This window comes from Labeo rohita, chromosome 18 (assembly GCF_022985175.1).
Source record: "Labeo rohita strain BAU-BD-2019 chromosome 18, IGBB_LRoh.1.0, whole genome shotgun sequence".
NCBI classification, from domain to species: Eukaryota; Metazoa; Chordata; class Actinopteri; order Cypriniformes; family Cyprinidae; genus Labeo; species Labeo rohita.
In genome coordinates this window covers 2,365,583-2,388,943 of record NC_066886.1, presented here as the reverse complement: position 1 = coordinate 2,388,943, position 23,361 = coordinate 2,365,583, and the positions used below count along the sequence as shown (strand labels likewise).

Sequence of the window (23,361 nt, the reverse complement as noted above, 5' to 3'; positions counted from 1 at the left end):
TCCGCTGGTTAGTCTCCGCCCATCATATATCCCATTCATTTAAAGGGCCATTCTACTCCTTTATTAGGTTTCGAAGCGTCCACGTTTCGTGGGTGGAGTGAGTTTCTCTTATGCACACGTAGACTAAACCAGTACATCAGTCCGAAATCACACGTCAACTGATCACAAGCCTCTAGGATCTCTTTCGGTCCGACTCTTTTTCTTTTTCTTTATTAATAATAACAACAAAATAACAGCAAAAATGGTGGCCAAACAGAGGATTCGCATGGCAAACGAGAAACACAGCAAGAACATCACCCAGAGAGGCAATGTGGCCAAATCTACGGTAAGCCACCTCTTTTACTGCTCTGACTATTACTATAGTCTTTATTCTGATATATGTGTCTGCTTTGTCTGCATTACAGTAAGTGCTTACTTGGTTTATTCATGTAAGATTGCACTGGACAGCTGTTTTATTCACTACATCATTGACTAGGTCAAGCTATAAGGCAGCTTTAATATGTTCATTTGATCCTTCTTTCTTTAGAAGCAATTCAGGTCTATTAATATACTACTAATAATATTTTCTCATCAGAGAGTGACTCAAGAAGACAAGGCAGTGGTTGGACCGTGGCTTCTTGCCTTGTTCATCTTTGTAGTATGTGGATCAGGTGAGTTTACAACCCTAAAAACAGCCATTAAATGTGTTGTATAATGCCTCAAAGTGATCATTCTTTAAATTTACTGATGACTTTTTCAATCAAATACATGCAAAGTGAAGAATCAGCATTGCAGAATGTGAACTTTATTTCGTGACCCCTTGTTTAAAGGGACAAAGTGCATTTATACTGTAGGCTGATGTCAAACCAGATCCATACAAAATTGAAATGACTTATGCATTTATAAATTGTGCTTTAGCTTGTGTTCTAATATTTAATAAATAATAAAATGTGTGCACACTGATTTGTTTGAATTTGGGTTTAAAAAGAGTTTTTCCACATGCATGAGCACTGGTAATGTTCTACAACCATCATGCATTTTATTGTAAGATGCCATAAAATCTCTTTACCCTCATAATGCAATGTTATTTTATGTTTTCTTCTGATGAACATGATAAGACACTGAACAACCTCTCAAAGCAAACATAATATGAGCAGATAAGAGGAATTCTGAGAATTCTTAGATACTTTACATTAAATGAAGATCAGATATTTTATTCTGATTTTATTATCTCTTCTCTCACTCCAGCAATATTCCAGATCATTCAGAGCATCAGGATGGGAATGTAAAATGAACGGTCATCAGTGTTGTACATCAGTTCGTTCTTTTTTTTGTCCCGGCTTGCCTGAAGATCGCTTGATCATTCTTCTTTTCTTATTTAATCTCTATATGTCTTTTTCACCACCACACCACCGTCTCTTGTGCCTTACTCAAAAGCCGGAGGAGCATTATCTTCTGAAACATTCCGATATGGGACTTCCGTCAACATTGCTGCTGAATTCCGAGGTCCGAGGCAATAAACTTAAGACTACAAATGACTGTTTGAACTTTTTCTGTGGAAAAAACACACGTGTTTGTTTAAAAGAAATGCTGCATTGAATTTTCTATGTTGTAGGTTTTGGACCAGTTCATGTTAATTGTTAGCATTATTTGGTACTATGCACCTTTATTGGATTTTCCTCTACATTTACAGCTAAATGTGTGTTCTTTGACAGTTCGCTCAAAGAAATGAAGGTCCACATGTTTAGCTGTATATGTAGAGAACATGAAAAATAATTAAAAAAATACTTTTACATCTAAAATGTCTCTTTTTTTTGTCTTTAAAATACTTGGGAGTCCGTGGACTGATATAAAACTCTTCATTAAACGTGTAAATCTCTGTTGGCTGTTAGCATAATGTAGTAATGATTGTTTATGACTTTTTAAAAATTAAAAATAAAATACAAAAATAATAATACAAAAGAAAACAATTACAATATAGTTTGTTTTTATTAAAAATATTCAAATAAATAGAGGACACAAATCTCAATTTTATACAATGACCAGTAGGGGGCAGTTGCATATCTATATATTACATTTATAGGTCAACACATTTTTCATTACTTTTTTTAAGTCATACACTCCCTTCCACAAGAGTTTACTAATTATAAGACTGTGAATCCATAAATATTTTTTCTTTGATTCATATAATTTGAATGATATAAACAAAGTTTTGAATCATACATTCAGCATTTGAATCATATAAATAAACTTCTGAATCATATAAACAAATTTGGATGCACTTGTGCCTTGAATTCGTTTTATGGCTTTTATTTACCATGCATTTTTCCTACATAAAAAAAGGTTACAGATGAACACCTGTAATGCTTAATTAAATAATGTATTTTTTAATACTTAGATATTAAAAATGTATAAAAATGTATTAAAATTAATTTAATTATGTATTTTATTATACAACTTAATCTTTTTTTTTTTTTAATGTCCATGATATTAAATAAACTTTAAATTAAGATTGGGATTTTAAGTGCACTTATGCCTTGAATTAATTTTTAATGGCATTTAATTGCCATGCCATTTTCTTTCATTAAAAAAGATGAATGCCTGTTATACTTAGATATTAAAATGCATAAAATGTATTAAATAATGTATTTTTTATACAACCTAAAACCTTTAAAAAAAATGTCCATGATATTAAGCAAACTTTAAATCAAGATTTGGATGCACTTATAGCTTGAAATAGTTTATGACATTTGTTTACCATGCAATTTTCTTACATTAAAAAAGGAAAAGAAAAAAGACTACCTATACACCTAAACACCTATAATACTTAGATATTAAAATGTATAAAAATGTATTAAAATTAATTTAATTATGCATTTTATTAAACAACTTAAAAAAAAAAAAAAAAAAATATATATATATATATATATATATATATATAAAATGTCATGATATTAAATAAACTTTAAATCAAGATTTGGATGCATTTATGCCTGGACTTAGTTTTATGGCATTTAATTACCATGCAATTTTTCTTCATTAAAAACAGAAAAGAAAAAAAAAGATGAACACCTATAATACTTAGATATTAAAATTTATAAAAATGTATTAAAATTAATTTAATTATGTATTTTTTTTTTTTTTTAATTAAAAATGTCCATGATACTAAATAAACTTTAAATCAAGATTTAGATGCACTTATAGCTCGAATTACTTTATGGCATTTCTTTACCATGCAATTTTACATGACAAAAAATAAAATAAAATAATTAAATAATGTATTTTTATTCAACCACCTACCCTTCCATTAATGCATTTACGTATTAAACAGTGCTAAAGTTAGAATACGATAAAATAAATGTGTACAGACCAGACTGTTTGGACTTTTTATTTTATATTTCTTCTTATTTTTTATTTTTTAATTTAATTTAAAATACCATTATAGCTATGCTTAAAAACGGAAACAATCACAAATTGTTTCAAGAATCCGTCACATTTTTATTACTAGTTAAACAGAAAGATTTGAGGCATGAGTCTACCTCCGGTTGGTCGTTTCAATCCACGCACGCATTAGTGTCCTCACTCGTGTTCCGTTGGATCGGTCTGTTTTAGACCCCTCTCTGCCCTCTGCGAATCCGCGCATGCGCACTGCCACTGTCCGCGCTCGTGTGGGGCCCGTGAGGATCCAGCGGGAGTGTTAGCTGTGTAATGGCGGCTTCGGTGTTGCTCTCCGCGGAAAGCGCCGTGCCCTCTTTTACCGTCGGCCATCCCGCCGGAGCAGCGGCGGCAGGAACTACTCATCACGGATTATCCAATGCTCCCGGACCCGCGTCCTGGAACCGCTCGCTGGATCGGGCGCTGGACGAGGCGGCGGCCACTGGAGTGCTCAACCTGAGCGGCAGGAAGCTGAAGGAGTTCCCGAGGAGCGCCGCCGGACACGACCTGACCGACACCACCAGGGCCGGTAACGAGCTAAATCGTTATATTACGTTCTCCACAAACCGTTAACCCACCAAAAACACGTTTAAAGCCGCAGTGGTCGAGTTTTACACTAGTTTACACTGTGTTTGGCTGGTGTAAACACACGGGTGTGAGCTGGGCTGGAAGCCCATCTGAACTCATGATCAGTCATTTGTGTCCAATAAATCTAAACGTTTCGTCTTCAAAAATTACCTTTGTCTAAAGTTCAGATTAACTCTTAAACTTGAAATGCTTGTGTTAATGAGACACTTGAAGAACATCTGACAAATTGAGCTCTATGCAGGTCTTGTGAGACCCAAACATAGGGTTTGTTTGACAGGTTAAGAGGTTTGATTATGTGTTTGATCACTGATCTGATGTGAATTGGATTTTCTTTGTCATGTAGGTTAAAAGGTTTGATCATCTTGTTGACTTTATAGATCCCGTCAAGAGGTTCGGTCATTATTTTAAAGGATGCAGTCATTAAAAGGTTTAACATTTATGTAGACAGTCGTTCAGTCGTGTGAGATCCAGTCGAAGCATTTGATAATAATACTGACAGGTTGTTGTTGATCTTTTAGATGCCGTGGCCCCCCCCAGATATAATCATCCTCGTCCAATGTAGCTTATATGTGACCCTGGACCACGAAACCAGTCTTAAGTCGCTGGGATTTATTTGTAGCAATAGCCAAAAATACATGGTATGGGTCGAAATGATTGATTTTTCTTTTATGGCAGAAATCATTAGGAAATTAAGATCATGTTCCATGAAGATATTTTGTAAACTTCCTACTGTAAATGTGTAAAAATGTAATTTTTGGTTAGTGATATACATTAAGAACATTATTTGAAGAACTTTAAAGGTGATTTTCTTTAAAGGTGATTTGAGTTTTTTTTTTTTTTGAAAAAAACGACCGTGGTTTTGTGATCCAGGGTCACATATGTGCTGTGTTTTATTATTATAGCAAATGAACAGATTGCAAACTCTCCAAGACACAAATTATCCTGGTTAATCTATTGCTTTTTAAAGCACATTTATGTGTGTAGTGACTGAGAAGGATAATGTTGTCAGTATTACTCAATGTTCAAAAAATAGTTAAAAGCGCTCTTCCGTACAACAAAACCGGACCTACGGTAATCAAACGAAACTAGTAGCTTGCTTATCTGACACATACAGGTGCAGGCGTCACGGTTTAGGAGTTTCTAGACGTGTTCTGGCATGCGATTTTTATTTAACAAGAATGACATTTAGAAAAGCAGTGTGTTCTGTGAGAGCTGTGTGAAACCCTATGTATGTATACATTAATTTATCTTGCACAAAACCTCTTTAAATGAGTCTTGTGTACTGTAAAACCAGTCCAGGTTATATAAACAAATGTCTGAGGGTTTTTGTGGACTGATGTGTCTTTTAAGTGTTTGCATGACTAGAAAATCCCTAAATGACTACCTAATTGATCGGCATGCAGATAGACAAGTTCATTACTCTTCTTAACGGTTATGTATGTACAGCTGCATTGTGGTTGTCTGTTCAGTTGTGAAAATGTAAATGTAAATTTAATTTAGTTTTATTTTATTCTAGTGCATAAAGTATATATTGCACAATACCTCAAATTATTGCAATTTGAAGATCGATGCAGGAAACTGTCTTTACTGTTGGTATCAGCTATATAACACGAGCTAATTGCATTGTGTACATATTTGGGTGTGTAACTCACAATAAAGCACTGTTTCTTAAAGCAAGTTTCAGTGTCACTGCTCATATTCAACAAAGCCTATGTCTAATAAGTGTTACCCCGGTTAGCGGCCTCGTATTGTGTTGCACGGGCTGAAAATAGGAAATGGTCATCGTAGCTCTGGACTACGGCTCTGATCTTGAGCACACTTGGTGTCTCGTGTCTGTGTCAATATTGATCGTCTGTGCAGTGCATGCTGGGATCCACGCAGAAATCTCAGATTTTGTCTCATCCAAAGGCGGTTCACAAAAATCCAGACTGTAGGAATGAAGGGGAAAAAATAAAGGAAAGCTTTTCAATGCTATAACCCCAAAAATAGTTCTATTGCTTTGCTGTGAGTTTGTTATGGTTTGCTAATGACAGATTGTGAGTGCCATAGCTTTGTTTCTGCCAGATAGTTTATGGGTCTTTTTTTAGCGAGGTCATTTTCGGGTGATAATAGCAGTTTAACGTTGCCTCTTGATTCTGACGGAGAGGTTTATCAATAATGACATTTTGCATTTTTTTGTTTTCTGTAAAGGGTTCTTGTTAAATTCATGAGAAAAAGTGACAGCTACGATTGCCAGAGATTGAGCAAACAATGTTTCTGACATTACAGGATGCATTAAATGATATTTAGTATATATAAACCTATTCTGACGTCTTAAATCTGCATTGTATAATACTGTTAACCAGTATAATAATGCAATGATGATTCTTATTCCAATTATAATGATAAATTATAATGTGTTTCATTCTTTTTTTTTTTTCTTCTGGACAACTAAATGTTCGCAATACATTACAGTAAAACTAAATAAGTTGCTCAGAATTGTTCATTTTAAATAATAAGTTAACTGGGTATTTTTTTCTAGTAAAGTCATCTTTCCACAGGTAAGTTAAGGCTGCTCTGTTCCTGCTACAAATTTAGTGTAGATACAAAGCCGCTTAAAAGGCTGACTAAATTATGCCAGCTCTGACCCACCTCTGTCCCTTACTGTTGAAGTATATAGTTGTGGTTGCTGTGTAAATGCATTTATGCCACCTTTGAGCAGCTTTAAACAGTCTGTGTAAAGATATCTAAATTCCACCTCAGAAGCAGTTCTGTGCCGCCTTTGCAGTGTAAATTTGGTGTGAGATTACAAGTGGTGCATCTTTAAAACAGCAACAAAACACGCAACCTAAAGTGTCTTTACAGAGGCAAACTGATCCTGCTCAAAATCTAGTGTAAAGATGCAATGCTGTATTAATGCCAGACTAAATAATGCCAGCGCTGACCCACCTCAACCCTTAGTATTAAGGTAAACAAGTGTGTTTGCTGTGTAAATGCATTAATGCCACCTCTGAGCAGCTTTAAACAGTCTATGTAAAGACACCTAAATGCCACTTCAGAAGTGCTTCTGTGCCGCCGCAGTGTTAATTTGGAAAAAGATCAGTTGTAGTGTAACTCTCAAACAACAACAAAACACTCAACATAAAGTGTCTTTACAGAGGCAAACTGTTCCTGCTCAAAAATCCAGTTTGAAAACATAATGCTGCATTAATGCCAGACAAAATATGACAGCTTTAAACCCACCTCAGCCTTTGTATTAAAATATACAGTTGTGATTGTGGTGTAAATGCATTTATGCCACCTCTAAGCAGCGTTAAACAGTCCATGTAAAGAGACTAAAATGCCACTTCAGAAGCGCTTCTGTGCCACCTTTGCAGTGTAAATTTTTTAATTAAAAATGCCAGCTCTGACCCACCTCAATCCCTTGTATCAAAGTTTATGGTTATCATTGCGGTATAAATGCATTTATGCCACCTCTGAGCAGCTTTAGTCTGTGTAAAGACACCTGAATGCCATTTCAGAAGTGCTTCTGTGCCACCTTTGCAATGTACATTTGGCATAAGGTTAGTTCTAGTGCATCTCTAAAACAGCAACAACAAAACATGTAACTTAAGATGTCTTTACATAGGTTACAAGTTAAGCCTGCTCTGTTCCTGCTTAAAATTCAGTGTAGATGTAATGCTTCATTAAAAGTTAGACCTCAACCCTTACCTCAGCCTTTATTATTAAAGTATACTGTTGTGATTGCTGTGTAAATGCATTTGTGCCACCTCTGAGCAGCATTAAACTGTATAAAGACACGTGCATGCCACTTTAGAAGCTCTTTCGTGCCACCTTTGCAGTGTATTCTTCAGTGTAGACGTAATGCATTAAAAGTCAGTCTAAATAATGCTAGCTCTGACCCACCTCAGCCCGCAATTTCAAAGTATATGGTTATCATTACTGTATAAATGCATTCATGCCACCTCTGAGCAGCTATAAACAGTCTGTAAAGTTACCTGAATGCCACTTCAGAAGCGCTTCTGTGCCGTCTTTGCAATGTACATTTGGTATACGGTTAGTTTTAGTGTATCTCTAAAACAACAACAAAACGTGACTTAAGGCGTCTTTACACAAGCAAACAGTTCCTGCTCAAAATCCAGTGTACAAATGTAATGCTGCATTAATGCCAGACTAAATTATGCCAGCTCTGACCCACCTCAGCCCTCAGTATTAATAATATACAGTTGTGATTGTGGTGTAAATGCATTTGTCACCTCTGAGCAGCATTAAACGGTCTGTGTAAAGACACCTAAATGCCACTTCAAAAGTGCTTCAGTGCCACCTTTGAAGTGTAAATACGTCATTAATAATGCCAGCTCCGACCCAACTCAGCCCCTCATATTAGAGTATGTTTATCATTGCTGTGTAAAAACATTTATGCCACCTCTGAGCAGCTTTAAACAGTCTGTGTAAAGACATCCAAATGCCACTTCCGAAACGCATCTGTGCCACCTTTACAATGTTAATTTGGCATAAGATTACTTGTAGTGTATCTCTAAAACAACAACAAAATGTAACTTAGGGTATCTTTACAAAGGTGAGTTAAGGCTGCTCTGCTTAAAATACAGTTTAGATGTAATGCTGCATTAAAAGTTGGGGTAAATTATGCCAGCTCTGACTAGTGTTGCACGATATACCAGTACTTAAAAAGTCAAAATAAAAGTTTGGCTTAAGTTGACAGTCAGAAATATATTAATATATTACTTAATGTAAAGACAGTACTACTACGACTAATAAAAAATATTATTAAAACAATGTTTAAAGGGTTTTTACCAGAAAAAAATATTTACCAGCATTTATTTACCAGAAAATTGTAAATGCACAGCACAGTACTTCTGGAAAAAAAAAAAAAAATAACCTATAAATTAATTCTTTATCACATCTAATTATCCTTTATAAATTCATTAGACATGCTTTTGATTATTGAAATGTAATGAAACAATTAAAATAAAGCCAGAAAATTAATAGAAAACGGAAATTTGCAAACAAAATTGAATTTGACAAAAATAGTAAAACGTATTTCATAGGGCCTTAAAAACATGTAATTTTTTTTTAAACTTGTAATAAATTGCTTTCATGATTTCAAATAGATTCAATAAGTTTCATGATTTCAATTAATTAGACATGCTTTTTGATAAATATTTTTTTAATGGAACCATTAAAATAGAGTCTAGAAAAATTAAAATGGAATTCAGGAAAAAATAAAACATTTTTTAGGGCCCTTTTTATTTCATTTGTGTCTTTGTTTTTTTTGTTTTTTTTGTAGTTGTCCTTTAGTTTGTTACTTGCATCTAGGTTCTTATTAATAACAAAGGCTCCTGTAGGCTTGATAGTTGTTCACCGTAATCCTGTGTAGTGGCACTGGCATGTGATTATTATTTAATTTTTTTTTTTTTTTTAAAGGGGGGATGAAATGCTTTGTTTTAATAGATAAAATAACTATGATCTCCATTTGGATCTATTATTCAGTTACTTTTCCTGTTGTTCTATGTATTTTTCGTAGTATTGGTTCTGTAGTAGTATCATGATATTTTAGTCAGGTATCGTATCAAAGTCAAAATTTTGGTATTGTGACAACACTAGCTCTTACCCACCTCAGCCCCTCCTATCAAAGTTTATGGTTATCATTGCTGAGTAAATGCTTTTATGCCACCACTGAGCAGCATTATACGGGCTGTGTAAAGACACCTAAATGCCACTTCAGAAGCACTTCTGTGCCACCTTTGAAGTGTACATTTGGCATAAGATTACTTCTAGTGTATCTCTAAAACAAGAGTTAAAGCTGCTCTGTTCCTGCTTAAAATTCAGTGTCCAGCTCTAACTCACCTCAGCCACTAGTATCAAAGTATACCATTTTAAATGCATTTATGCCACTTCTGAGCAGCTTTACACAGTCTGTAAAGACACCTAAATGCCACTTCTGTGCCACCTTTGCAGTGCAAATGAGGCATAACAGAGTTACACGGTAAATAACTTACAGCTAAGCTACAACTGGTTTTTCAGGAAGTATTCTAACCTACTTTTTTTATCAAATGTACTAACATTTCTTACAGTGTGTAAATGCTAAGTCATTTTAATGAGTCGCAGATCTGAATGCTCCACCTGTGGTGTAATGTAAAATATGCGTCATTGAAATGATCTGTTGGCCTTTCGTATTGAATAATTCATAGTGAAGCAGCTATTGTTGAGAGTGTTTGTAAGTCTCTGCTGACTTGACATGATATTTGACCTCAGATATTTCCTCGTCTGATTGCTTTGGCTGTGTTGTCCTGTGAACTGTGCCAAACGTACTGGTCTCCTGCTAAGAAACGCTGTCTTCCCTCAGCTCAGAAGACTCCGAACAGGTGTCCTCCCTCGGAAAGCGATTACAAGGCCTTTTGGACCGCTGACAATTCAACGACATCAGCAGTGCAGACAGTTTCATTGTCCCCGCTGACTGTTTAATTAACTTCAGGCTCTCATTTAGAAATGTGTGCTGTATTTAGTGCTAGCTGCTTTTGTTGTCTTGTCAGTCAGTTGATTAAGTTCTTCTCAAGATGATGTAATTGAATATTTTGGTCTGGCAGTTTTGGCCGATACACAGAGGTTTTGTTGTGAATTTTAGGCTCAGTTCATGGAGTTACATTAGCGCTCTCCAAATATTTTGTTGATTATTTTATTGTGATGGTTTCAAATCCTACAGGAGTCTTGTGGCACTTTTGTAAAATATATATGTTTATTTAGTTATTTATTTGGTGGTTGGTTATTTATTACTTGGTAATAATGTATTGGATATTTTTTGTATATGTTATTGTTTGGATATTTAATTATTCCCTATTTATTTTCTTTTGTTGGGTATTTATATATTGGTTATTTATTTTAAAAAAATTTATAAACTCATAAAAAGTTATTAAATTAATTGAAATTTAGTTTAGTTTTAAATTGACTTAGTTTTAGATTACTTAGATTTAGATTAACTTTAGTTGTTGTTTTTATTTGGGTTTCTTTTGTTTAATTAGGTTTAATTAAATTTTTAAGAGTGAATCTCAAGAAACCTTTCAAGAACATGTTTGGGTCCTATTGCATTTTAATTTTTTTTTATTTTTTTTTTAACAAATTATATTTTGCAATGCCTATATTTTATTTTATTTTTTTATTTTATTTTATTTTATTTAGCATTGTGAATTTTCTTTTAATAACGTTTCCGAATAGTCTTGTGGAACTTTTGTAGAATATGTTTATTTAGTTATTTATTTGCTGATTGGTTATTTATTTGTTGGTTATTAATGTATTGGATTTTTATTTATTATATATTTGTTAGATATTTAATTATTGCCTTTTTATTTGTTTTCTATTGTTGGGTATTTATTTATTGTTTTTTTTTTTTTTTTTTTTTTTTATTTTGTCTTTGATAAACTCATATGAAAAAATATTTAATGAATTGAAATTTAGTTTAGTTTTAGATTTACTTAGTTTTAGATGACTTAGATTTAGATTAACTTTAACTTTAAAACCGCTTTGTAAATGTTGCTTTTTTTGTTTAATTAGATTTAATAAACTTTTTAGGAGTGAATCTCAAGAAACTTTTAAAGAACATGTTTGGGTCCTGTTGCCGATAACAAATTATATTTTGCATTTTCTTATTTCAAATTATTTTATTTTATTTTATTTTATTTTATTTTATTTTAATGCCCTTAAAAAAACATAAAAAACATACTAAATTTATTAAAGTTAAGTCACTTACCGGTGCTAAATAAACCTTAAATACTGTTTTTGTATGTTACTGTAATGACAGTGTGGGAACAAAATGTGCTATATTGCCATGCCAATAATGTCGTAAGTTTAGTTTTTCTTTGATTTTGGTGTGAAATGTATGTAGCCTGATACTTTCTAAAACTTCAGCTGCGCACAAGTGGTTTGAGGAACGCTACAAAGTGCTCTGGACTGTGGTCATGTCAGTTTACTTGCATTGGAAATGTTGGAGACATTGCAATTAGCCAGTTTCCCACGCCATGCTTTGTTTTGAACAGAAGTTCTTGGCCTTATATGCAGGCATGTGAAGTTCACCGCAGAAGAGCTCTTGGTTGCAACATGATGAGCGTTTAAACACACGCTGGCGTGTCTCCTGTGTTCTGCTCTAAACACATCACAGACACGGACAAAGAAAGGAGCGCTTGTCTTCGGTTTGCAGTTGTCTGTTGTGTCGCATGATGAGTCCATGACAGAAAAGTGCAACTGCAAAAGCAGGAAATGGTATTAGACATAGTAACAGGATTGTTCCTTGAATATCTTTAGGCTACTTATTGTTAAACATACAGGTTTTCTTTAATGCATTTATTCATGAAATTTGTGGAAATTATGTTGTAAAACATTGTGGCCTTGTTAATGTATTTTAGTGTAGATTCATTGTTTAATCAACTGATTCAAAACTGGTTTCAACAATTCACTACATTTCTAAAAAAAAAAAAAAAAAAATATATATATATATATATATATTATATATATAAAATACAGGAAAAAATATAGAAAAATAAATGTTTATTAAAAAGTGATAATATATAAATATTACTGTATTGCAGTATGCAAACATATATGAATTATTTTATCATTTTCATTGTATTTTAATTCTTGCATTTAACATTTTGAATTAACTTGGCATTAGTAGCTGTTTAGTCAAAAAAGGTGAAAAATAAAATATTTCATATAAAATACAGAAAAATAAATATTTATTAAAATGTGATATGTAAATATTACTGTATCGCAGTATGCAAACATACTTTAACAATTTTTTCACTGTATTTTAATTCTTGCATTTAACATTTTAAATCAACTTGGCATCAGTAGCTGTTTAGTCAAAGATGAAAAAATAAAATATCTAATTTATAAATAATATACAGAAAACATAGGAAAAAATCTGTATTAAAATGTAATAATAAATATTACTGTATTGCAGTATGCAATTTTTCTTTTACTGTGTTTTAATTTTTGCATTTAACATTTTGAATCAACTTCATCAGTAGCTGTTTAGTCAAAAAGACTAAAAAAAAATAAAATCTATATTTATAAAATACAGAAAAATTAAAAAATAAATACATTTATTAAAATGTGATAATATATAAATATTACTGTATTTCAGCGTGCAGACATACTAAAATTATTATAACAATTTTTAAAATGTCTTTTGTTAATTTTTGCATTTAACATTTTGAATCAACTTGGCAACAGTGGCTGTTTAGTCAAAAAGTTGAAAATATAAAATATATTTTTTATATATAAAATACAGAAAAAAATAAATATTTAATAAATAAATATTCATAAAAATGTGATATAAATCTTATTGTATTGAATTTAACATTTGGAATCTACTTGGCATCAGTAGCTGTTTGGTCACAAAAATAAAAAAAATAAAATATATTTTATATAAAAAACATAATTAAAATGTGATAATATATAAATATTACTGTTTTGCAGTTTGTGAACATTATTTTAACAAGTTTTTCACTGTATTTTAATTCACGCATTTAATACTTTGAATCATCTTGGCATCAGTAGCTGTTTGGTTAAAAAGATTGGTTGTTCTGACTAGAAAAAAATATAGATAAATATCAGACTATATTGAAAGTAGTCAAAAAAGCTAAGAAAATACTGAGATGTTTTTTATTTAGATCATAAATATGAATAGGGTTCTTTTATTTTAGACTAGAACTATATTGCTTGGATTTGGTGTGTTAGCTTGCTGTGTTTTATTGGAAAAACTTATGAAAGAGAGATTTGATCTAGAAGGAATCCTTTGAGGGAGATGCAGGATTGAAGATTATTGCAGCGAGTCTGTCTGCCGTTGTCTCGCCTCGAGGCCAGAACTGATGACTGTTGTGTACAAGCACGGAGGAAGTGAAGTCAACTGGATATTACTGTCTGTATTTGACAGAGGCCATGAGTCAGACTGAAATGCCGTCCGGTGTTTGACACTCAGAAAGGAAACATAAATGAAAAACGAGAAGCGTAGATGCACATTACTCAGTCTTTGCTTGAAGTTGGTTGTTTTGAGAATTACAGTATGGCTTGTAAACAGATCGTCACAGGGATCGGGGACGGTTAAGGACGAGTGTTTTGGATCCTGTCTGCCTGATATAATCTGATCCCATTTTGCTTGTTTAGTGGGTGTTTCCAGTAACAGTGTGTGTTTGTAAGCTTTGCATGAGCGTCTAAAAACCGCGGGTGAATCCCAAAACTCCTTGCTCCTAAAAATAAGCTTCATTGTCTTCATTCAAATTAGAATTTGTGAAATATGATCTGGAATCTCCCTCAGATTTTACTCGTGCTCGTCTGAAACATCTGCTCACTTTATTATTAAAGAGTGTGTGTTTTGAGTTCTCCGTAGTGGATCTGAACCGTGTTTGTGTGCTGGTTTTAGGTAGCAGTCCGTGTAGGAAGCAGACGTTACAGTCAGCAGCACTTCCTGTCTTCCCCATCCCGGATCTCTGCACAGCTGCACGTTACAAATATAGATCCAGTGTGGATTGGAAAGTCATCAGTACATCCACACACCTCCACAAAACAACTGCAGATTCACATACTGACCATGAAGCTGTGATTACACTGATTTCGTGTAGCAAAATGCAGATCTAGGGGTTTTAAAAGACTTTTGTGTGTGATTTGGAAACCTGTCTCTTTGGGCTGGGTGATGTAGTTTAAACAAACAACAACAAAAACTCATTATTTTTTAGCTTTTTGACCAAAATTGAGCATATCAATATTTATTAATTTTCCAGTTTAGTATATTCAGTAAATAGTCTATATCAGAAAATACAAACAGAATCTAATAAAAAATAAAATGCATGTATTCTGTGTTTTTTGTTATTAGTATATATTTAGAAAATGTAAATGTATTCAGAAAATACATACAAAATATTAATTATCATCTTTTATCATATTTTTAAATGTATTTATTAATGTATTCATAAAATACCAAAAAAAGAACCTTATAAATGTATGATCTAATAAAGGAATTCAGAAAAAACAGACAAAATATGTTAAATGTACTCAGGAAAAGCAGACAAAATCCTTTTAAAATCCAAAAAAAGACATGTTTTTATTTTTATTATATTATTGTTTTTGCTGTTAGTACAATCAAAATATGTTAATATATTCATAAAATGCCAAAAAAAGAACTTTTTAAAAATTTGAATTCTTTTTGGAATGTAAATTATTTAAAAAAATATAGAATTTTTTTTTTAATGTGTTCAAGAAAAGCAGACAAAATATTTTTAAGTAAAAAGATATATTCAGAATATGTTAATGTAGTCATAGAATACAAAAAACATAACTTTTTAAAAATTCTAAATCTTTTTGAATGTAAATTCATTTAGAAAATAGAGACAAAATATTTTTTAAAGTAAAAAATCCCAGTGTTTTTGTTGTTATATTATTGTTTTTGCTATTAGTACAGAAGATGTTAATGTATTCATAAAATACCAAAAAAAAAAAAAAACTATTTAAAAATTGTATCTTTTTAAATTGTAAATCTTTTTAAACGTAAATTAATTCAGAACATGCTGACAAAATAGTTTTAAATGTGTTCAGGAAAAGCAGACAAAATGTTTTTTAAAGTAAATGTAAATGTTTTTGTTTTCATTATATTATTGCTTTTGCTATTAGTATATACAGAATGTTAATATATTCCTAAATGCCAAAAAAAAAACCCTTTTAAAAATTCAAAAAAAGTAATTTAGAAAATACAGACAAAATATTTTTAAATGTATTCAGGAAGAGCAGGCAAAATATTTTTTGTTTTTATTTTGTCATTTTTGCTATTAGTATATTCAGAAAATGTAAATGTACCAGCAAAATATTTTTAAATGTAATCAAAAAAAAAGTACAGTTTTTAAAGTTTTTAAAATACATGTTTTTTTAATTTTTATATTGATGTTTTTGCTATTAGTATATTCAGAAAATGTAAATATATTCAGAAAATACCAACAAAATCTTTTTAGAAGTTAAGAATCTTTTAAGATGTAAATGTATTCAGAAAATCCCAGCAAAATCTTAAATGTAAATATATTCAGAAAAAGCTAAAGCAGACAAAATCTTTTCAAAAGTTTTTAAAATACTCGTTCTTGTTTTTTATATTGTCGTTTTGGCTATTTAAGCTTTCATCTTTTTTATTGTCATTTTTTTACATTTAGTCATTCAGCACACGCTGTTCTCCAAAACGACTTACAAATGAGGATAACGAAAGCAATCAAAAAATCTAAATAATTCAAAAAGACGTTTTAATTTTTATTATACTGGTGTTTTTGCTCTTAGTATATTCAGAAAATATTAATGTATTCATAAAAAATACCCCACAAAAATATAAAGTCTTTTCACAAGTAAAAATACACATTTTCATCGTTTTTATGTTGCAGTTTTTGCTATTAGTATAATCAGGAAAGTATAAATATGTAGTGATATACATGATATTTAATCTTGTTTTATCTTAATGATATGCATTAGAATATTGTGAAAATGTACCTTCTATCGCCCAACCCTAATTCCTAATGTGAATAAAAGCAGAATTTGCGAGTATTAAATGCATTCTGTTTTTCCACAAAAAGACTAAACCAGCCCTATATTAGAGTAACGTCTAAACCGGTGTTGAACTTTAAGACTTTAAGGTCAGTCATGAAACGAACTTTGTCTCTTCATCAGGTAAGAACAGGCCTGTCCTGTAACTTTGTGAGGTGTAATGCAAACCACGCATTTTGTTTGAAACGTCTGTAAGATCATCATCTCCTGCGTGACGATTGTCTGACGTCTCTCCACGCTTGGCTATTATTAGCCCCAGAATCTGGTCTGATGTGGAAATGAGTGTTTGAGCAGCTCTGAGGATATACTGGCCTCTTTCATGTAAGCCAGAACAGAAAAATGGACACTTATCTCGCTCCTAGTCCGCCAGCTATTTTTGGTGGTCATGGGGTCCTGCTCCAAAGTGTGTGTGAGTGTTTGTCCTCTGGGTTTGAAGTCTGAAAGTGTGTGTGTGCATGCAAATATGTGAAAGACACTTGAATTTCTGATGCAATCAAAGCAAGATTTTTGGATTAGTTCTGAAAAAGATCCTAAATCTTGATACAGGAGGCATTTTGCTTACCCTTAAACATGTACTAATTGGTTAAACAAGCTCATTTGAGATTATGAATTTAACTTGGTGCATTGTGGGATTGAAAATGGTCTGGAGTAAGTGAGAAATGAGTACCACAAAAGCAGCAGCCAAACGCTGTGTATAAGCGCCAATAGTGCTTAGGGCTCTATGATTTCCACGATGCGGAAAACGCGGACGAAATTGCGGAATCCGGTCATAAAAACGGAATTTACAGTTTAATGCGGAATGTCACGGAATGTGGATGAATTAATCAAAAGTAGGTCATTACGCTTAAATCAAATTGTGATATGGACTAATATTTGTAAAAGATGAAGTTAAAAAAGATGAAATGAATGCTTTATGCCTTCATTTGATAACCAGAAAAATGCAAATACATAAAACATAGTTTCTGAGAAAAACTAATATTTCACAAGACTATTGTAAGAATAAATGAAACTTTTTATGCATTCAAATAATGCTAGAACACAGAATTTGGTAACAATGAAACATTTCATAGGGCTCTAAACATGTCATTTTTGTTCAACTTTTAATAAACTGGTGTTAAATTGTTTAGGTTTCATGATTTTATTAATTAGACATACTGTTTGAGTAATAAAATTTATTTTAAACATTTAAAAGGAGTCCAAAAAAATTAAAACGGAAAATAATAAAATTTGGGAAAAAATAAAACACATTTCAAAAAAAAAAAAAAAAAAAAAAAAAAAAAAAAATATATATATATATATATATATATACACACACACACACACACACACACACACAATATAAATAACTATTTAAATTTTTTAATCAAAAAGCATGTCTTATTATTTAAAATCATGAAAATACAATTTAATGTCATTTTAAAAGTTTAACAAAAATTACATTTTTGGGGCCCTATGTCATGTACTTTTCTTTCTTTTTTTTTTTTTTTTTTTTTTTTTTCTCTGCCTACAATAATAGGGCCCCCATTTTGTTGTAATTATTTAAGTATTTATTTATTTATTTAGTTTTTTAATTTTTTATTTGTTTTTCAAAAATTCTGTGATGTGTATTTACATTTTTCTGGTTATGAAATGAAGGCATAAAACAAATGTAATTAATTGAATTAATCGTTTAATCAAATGAAGATTAACCAACCCCCTTTTTTTTGGCAAACAGAGTGGTTTATACAGAGGTTTATAATTAAAATTAAAACATGGTATACAAAATTGTGAGATTATTCCTTAAAAATGTAAAAAAGAAGTAATCTTATTATTAGTAGTAGTACTGAAAACACTGCAGACGCATTTGCACCATTAATTCACACTTTGTTATTTTGGTTTATTCATCCAAAATTTGTCAAATTCCATGAAAATCTGCATTATGCAGTAAACCTTTTTTTTTTTTTTTTTTTTTTTTAACTGGATTCCATGTTTCTTTTGCATCATAAATTATATAATTTATAAACCTTATAAATTAACACTTTTGTATAATTTGGGCATGCGTTTTATATTTAAAGTTAAAATTTAAAGCGTGTGTGTGTGTGCAATTTTCTGCATTATCATTTGAACATGCATTTTGTATTTCAAGTTAAAATTTGACAACTATAATCATGCATGTGTGATATTTCATTCACTATATTGAAAGCAATCATACCATACATGAGACAAGCACACTTGAATTCTGCACGCACAGTGCTGTGTGAACCCTCAAAATGGGTCAATCACTTGTTCCTACTTGCTGCCAGCTGACGATTGGACAGACCTGGATAATAAGCGTGCAGTAGAAATTTCTTTCTTTTTTCCCATGCAGTCTTGAATCAGTCTTCCTTTTAACCATCTGTAGCAGATGATGAGGTCATGATGATCAGCAGCTCTGAAAGTTCACATATTTTAGATCACTGTTCTTCATTATTTTTGTTTTATTTATGCATTGTATGACGTATAACGCTAAACTTGGAAATATGCTTATTATATAAACTGATGTACTTTAGGCCACAGATGTTGTGATTTGCCATTTTAGCTTCCAGCAATGATCCTTAAATATTTCCTGCTTACAGTATCAGCCAGTTCAGATCAATAGCAAGTGATAAAAATATATCTGTATGTAATAAACATTTTGGCTGATGCTGTTGTCTTTGTAGCGTTTCCTTGACCTGCAAGTAGAATAAAGTTTTCAGAGACTGTGTTTCCAGCACATTGGTCCAGGAATGGACGGCCAAGAGCTCATCAAACACACTTTTACATGAGCGAAACCAAAGACAGGTGTGCTGCAGTCCTGGATGCCAGACATGCGTTTCTCATTGTCTCTTTCTCTCTCTGTTATCTGTCCTCTCAGATCTATCACGAAACAGGTTGACGGAGCTGCCGGTGGAGGTGTGCATGTTTGTGTCGCTGGAGAATTTGAACCTGTACCAGAACTGCCTACGTTCACTACCAGAGAGTCTGATCCACCTACAGTCCCTCACCTACCTAAACATCAGGTCAAATCCACAGACACGGCATTCATAATGTAACACACAAATATATTTTTATGCAAAATGTTGGATTAAAAAATACAATTAAGAGTCTGTTTGTTCCCAATGACTCACCAAAACCATTCTTTACTCACAGTTGTTGCATGGCAAGTGTTAATTAGTGATGTTTACCAAAGCTAGCATCACTAGTACTGTTGCTTATGTTTAAGGTTAGGTATTTAAATCTCCAACCCAATTCAGGAGGTCATGCGTTGTTTGTGTTTCAGACATAATGACACCTCATATTGTTTGGCTTTTTAGACATGTGTGAGGCGTGTTATTACTGTCAGTGATCTGACTCACGAAATTCGCTTGGAAGATCATAAAATGAGAAACACACAGGCTTACATTGAAGGCCATGTCTAGAAACCAGAAGCTAATAATATAAAAAATAAAAAGTAAAATAAAAAATATTAAATATAAAATAAAACCAAAAATATTAAACATAAAACAACAAAAGTAAACATAAAATAAAAAATATTAAATAAAATGAAAAATAATAAACATAAAATAAAATAGAAAATTTTAAATATAAAATAAAACAAAAATAGTAAACAAAATAAAATAAATAAAAAAATATTAAATATAAAATCAAAAAATATTAAACAAAATAAAAGTAAAAATAGTACATATAAATTGAAAAAATAGTAAATATGAAAAAATAGTAAATATAAAATAAAATAAAAAATAGGAAACATAAAATAAAAAATATTAAATAAAAATAAAAAATAGTAAACATAAAATAAAATAGAAAATATTAAATATAAAATAAAACAAAAATAGTAAACAGATATAGTAAATATAAAAAAATAAAAATGTAAACAATATAAAATAAATTAAAAGTATTAAATATAAAATAAAACATTAAACAAAATAAAATAAAAATAGTGAAAATAAAATAAAAATATTAAATATAAAATAAACAATTAAAGTGAAATTAAATAAAAATATTAAATATTACAATAAAATAGTAGTAAACATAAAATAAAATAAAAAATATTAAATATAAAAAATAGTAAACAAAATAAAATAAAATATAAAATAAAGAAATTTTAAAAAATAAATAAAAAATAAAATAAAAATATTCAATATAAAATAAGAAAAAATAGAAATGAGTAAATATAAAACAATAAAATAATTAAATAAAATGAAAATATTAAATATAAAATGAAAATATTAATACAATATAAAATTTAAAGTTTTAATAGTTATAGTTAACAATAACAACACTGTTAGCAATGTAAAACCATTTAGAACTCTTTAGTAACTTCTTAATCTCCTTTGCAACCACCTTAATTATCAATTATTCAAGCAAAAGTACCGCTCACATATTCTTAAATCTAGTCTTTGGACCCTGCAGTTTCTAATTCCCTTGGTTTTCATTTTCTCTCCACAGTCGGAACCAGTTGTCCACTCTGCCCTCTTATCTGTGCCGACTGCCGCTCAAAGTTCTGATCGCCTGCAATAACAAGCTGGTATCGCTGCCGGAGGACCTGGGCAAACTCAGACAGCTCACCGAACTGGTGTGTGGAGCAGTTCATTTTCACATTTCCTCTCACTCATGCACATTATTCATCAATTCTCTCTCTCTCTTTCTCTCCAAGGACGTCAGCTGTAATGAGATCCAGACGCTTCCTCCACAGATCGGTCAGCTGGAGGCTCTGCGTGACCTCAACATCCGCAGAAACCACCTCGTTCGCCTGCCTCCCGGTGAGAAACGCGCACACACACATGCACCTGAAAGAAATGCGTGAAGTTTTCTTGTAGATCTGTTGTGTCATTTCTGTGTTTGTGGGTTTGCAGAGTTGGCCGAGCTGCCCTTAGTCCGGCTCGATTTTTCCTGTAACAAGGTAACGACAATCCCGGTATGCTATCGCAATCTCAGACACCTCCAGAGCATCATTCTCGACAACAATCCTCTCCAGAGCCCACCTGCACAGGTAACATTAAAGAAATAGGTTACTTTATGAAAGTAAAAAGATTTTGGAATGCCATTTCAATGCCTGATTAAAAGTTCGGAGGTTGCACATCCTCAGGACAATGTTTGTTTATGTGTTTTTCCATCTTTCTTCAGATCTGTATAAAGGGAAAGATCCATATATTTAAATATCTGAACATGGAGGCGTGCAAAGCAGCATCAGACCTTCCAGACTACGACAGAAGACCACTGCCCTTCGGCTCCTGGTAAGAACTCGCTTCGTTTCAGTGAGCATAATGTATTTTGCTCGCACCCACATTCATTTGAGCCGGTGTTTATCAGCCGTGTCTCTCGGAGGACGCGCAGAGCAGGGCGATTCTGCAGATAAGAAGGGAGGGATAGGAAAAAACATAGACAGAATGAAAGCTTGGATTGATTGGAATGAAGGTATGAAGACAGGAAAGATTGCAGCAAAACCGGATGATGGTAGATGAGATGATGTAGAGATCAAACGTCGTAAGAAAATTGACACAAGCTGATATATAGAACTTGTGTACAAGCAGTGTGTACATATTGCAATACAACATCTGTTTGAGGAGAGGTTGCTTTTACTTATTTTTTGTGGTGGTTAATAAAATTAAATATAAAAACATAAAAAATTAAATTAAATTGAAGAATAGACCCAAGCCATATGTGTAGACTTCCGATAAAGTTGAATAAAATATAAAATATAGAATGTAAAATACAATTAAATGTTAATTAAATTCAGAATAATAAAAAAATTAAGTGAAATAATAATAAAATAAATGAAATAAAATAATAAAATAAAAGGTGAAAAAGTAACAGACTTGCATTAAAGGAGGGACCCAAGTCATATCTAGAGACTAAAAAATCAAAATGACTTGAGGTTCAGTAAAATAAAATATAAAATATAGAATCTTAAAAAAATACAATAGCAATTAGCAGACTGCAAAATGTAGTTTAATTTAATTTAATTTATTTAAAAAAGACTTGATGTACAGTAAAATAAAATATAGAATATAAAATACAACAACATTTTAAGACAAATAAATGAAATAAAAATTAAATTAAATTAATTTAAAATACTTTTGTATTTTTTACCTCAATACTTGAGGTAAAGTAAAACAAAATATAAAATATAGAATCTAAAAATAAAATACGATAACATTTAAATTAATTTATTAAATTAAATTATTAAATTAATTTAAGGACCCAAGCCACATCTAGAGACCAAAAAATCAAAAAGGCTTGATGTACATAAAAATAAAGTATCGAATATATAATACATCATTTTAATCAAATGAAATAAATAAATAAAATTTAATAAAATAAAATAAAATTAAATTAAATTAAATTGGTAAAAAAAAAAAAAAAAATACTGGAGACTTGCATTGAAGAGGAACCCAAGCCACATCTACAGACCAGAAAATCCAAAAGTCTACAGATAAACTAAAATAAAATATAGAATATAAAATACGTTTTAAAAGAAAAATGCCCTGGCATTGTGGGGGTTTTGCATAGGCAAACCACTCTACAAAAACTGCAAAAAATCTTAAAATTTATATGGGTGTTAGAAATTAATTTTTTGTAGACTGTTTCTATGTGTTTGGTCGTCATGAAACTTCATATGAACCCCATTTGTTCTCTCTGGTCTGTTTGTCTTTCAGTGCGGAGGATTTGTATTCCGGCCGGCCGTACGGAGCTCTGGACTCTGGCTTTAACAGTGTAGACAGCGGAGACAAGAGATGGTCAGGAAATGAGGCAAGTTCTTTCCAGATCACTCAGTCAAGAGTCTTATTCTCC

The 23,361-nt window shown here is 31.6% G+C and overlaps 2 protein-coding genes across 4 annotated transcripts in view; both read left to right on the top strand.

Moving 5' to 3' along the window:
- Window positions 1–100: 100 nt before the first annotated feature.
- Window positions 101–1,781, top strand: serp1 (stress-associated endoplasmic reticulum protein 1). Its single transcript, XM_051134324.1, has 3 exons — window positions 101–325; window positions 575–650; window positions 1,228–1,781. The coding sequence occupies exons 1-3, from the start codon at window positions 242–244 to the stop codon at window positions 1,266–1,268; spliced, it is 201 nt and encodes a 66-aa protein (XP_050990281.1). The 5' UTR covers window positions 101–241; the 3' UTR covers window positions 1,269–1,781.
- Window positions 1,782–3,545: 1,764 nt separating this feature from the next.
- lrch3 (leucine-rich repeats and calponin homology (CH) domain containing 3) overlaps window positions 3,546–23,361 on the top strand; it is a 35,099-nt gene continuing 15,283 nt past the window's right edge. For 2 of the 3 annotated variants that reach the window (XM_051135159.1, XM_051135158.1), the window contains exons 1-7: window positions 3,548–3,943; window positions 19,442–19,586; window positions 21,016–21,142; window positions 21,224–21,329; window positions 21,423–21,559; window positions 21,694–21,803; window positions 23,226–23,319. In XM_051135159.1, the coding sequence (XP_050991116.1) occupies window positions 3,688–3,943; window positions 19,442–19,586; window positions 21,016–21,142; window positions 21,224–21,329; window positions 21,423–21,559; window positions 21,694–21,803; window positions 23,226–23,319 (975 nt within the window). In that variant the 5' untranslated portion in view covers window positions 3,548–3,687. Of the gene's footprint in view, window positions 3,944–19,441; window positions 19,587–21,015; window positions 21,143–21,223; window positions 21,330–21,422; window positions 21,560–21,693; window positions 21,804–23,225; window positions 23,320–23,361 lie in introns of all 3 variants that reach the window. The other variant, XM_051135157.1, reaches the window with a different exon arrangement.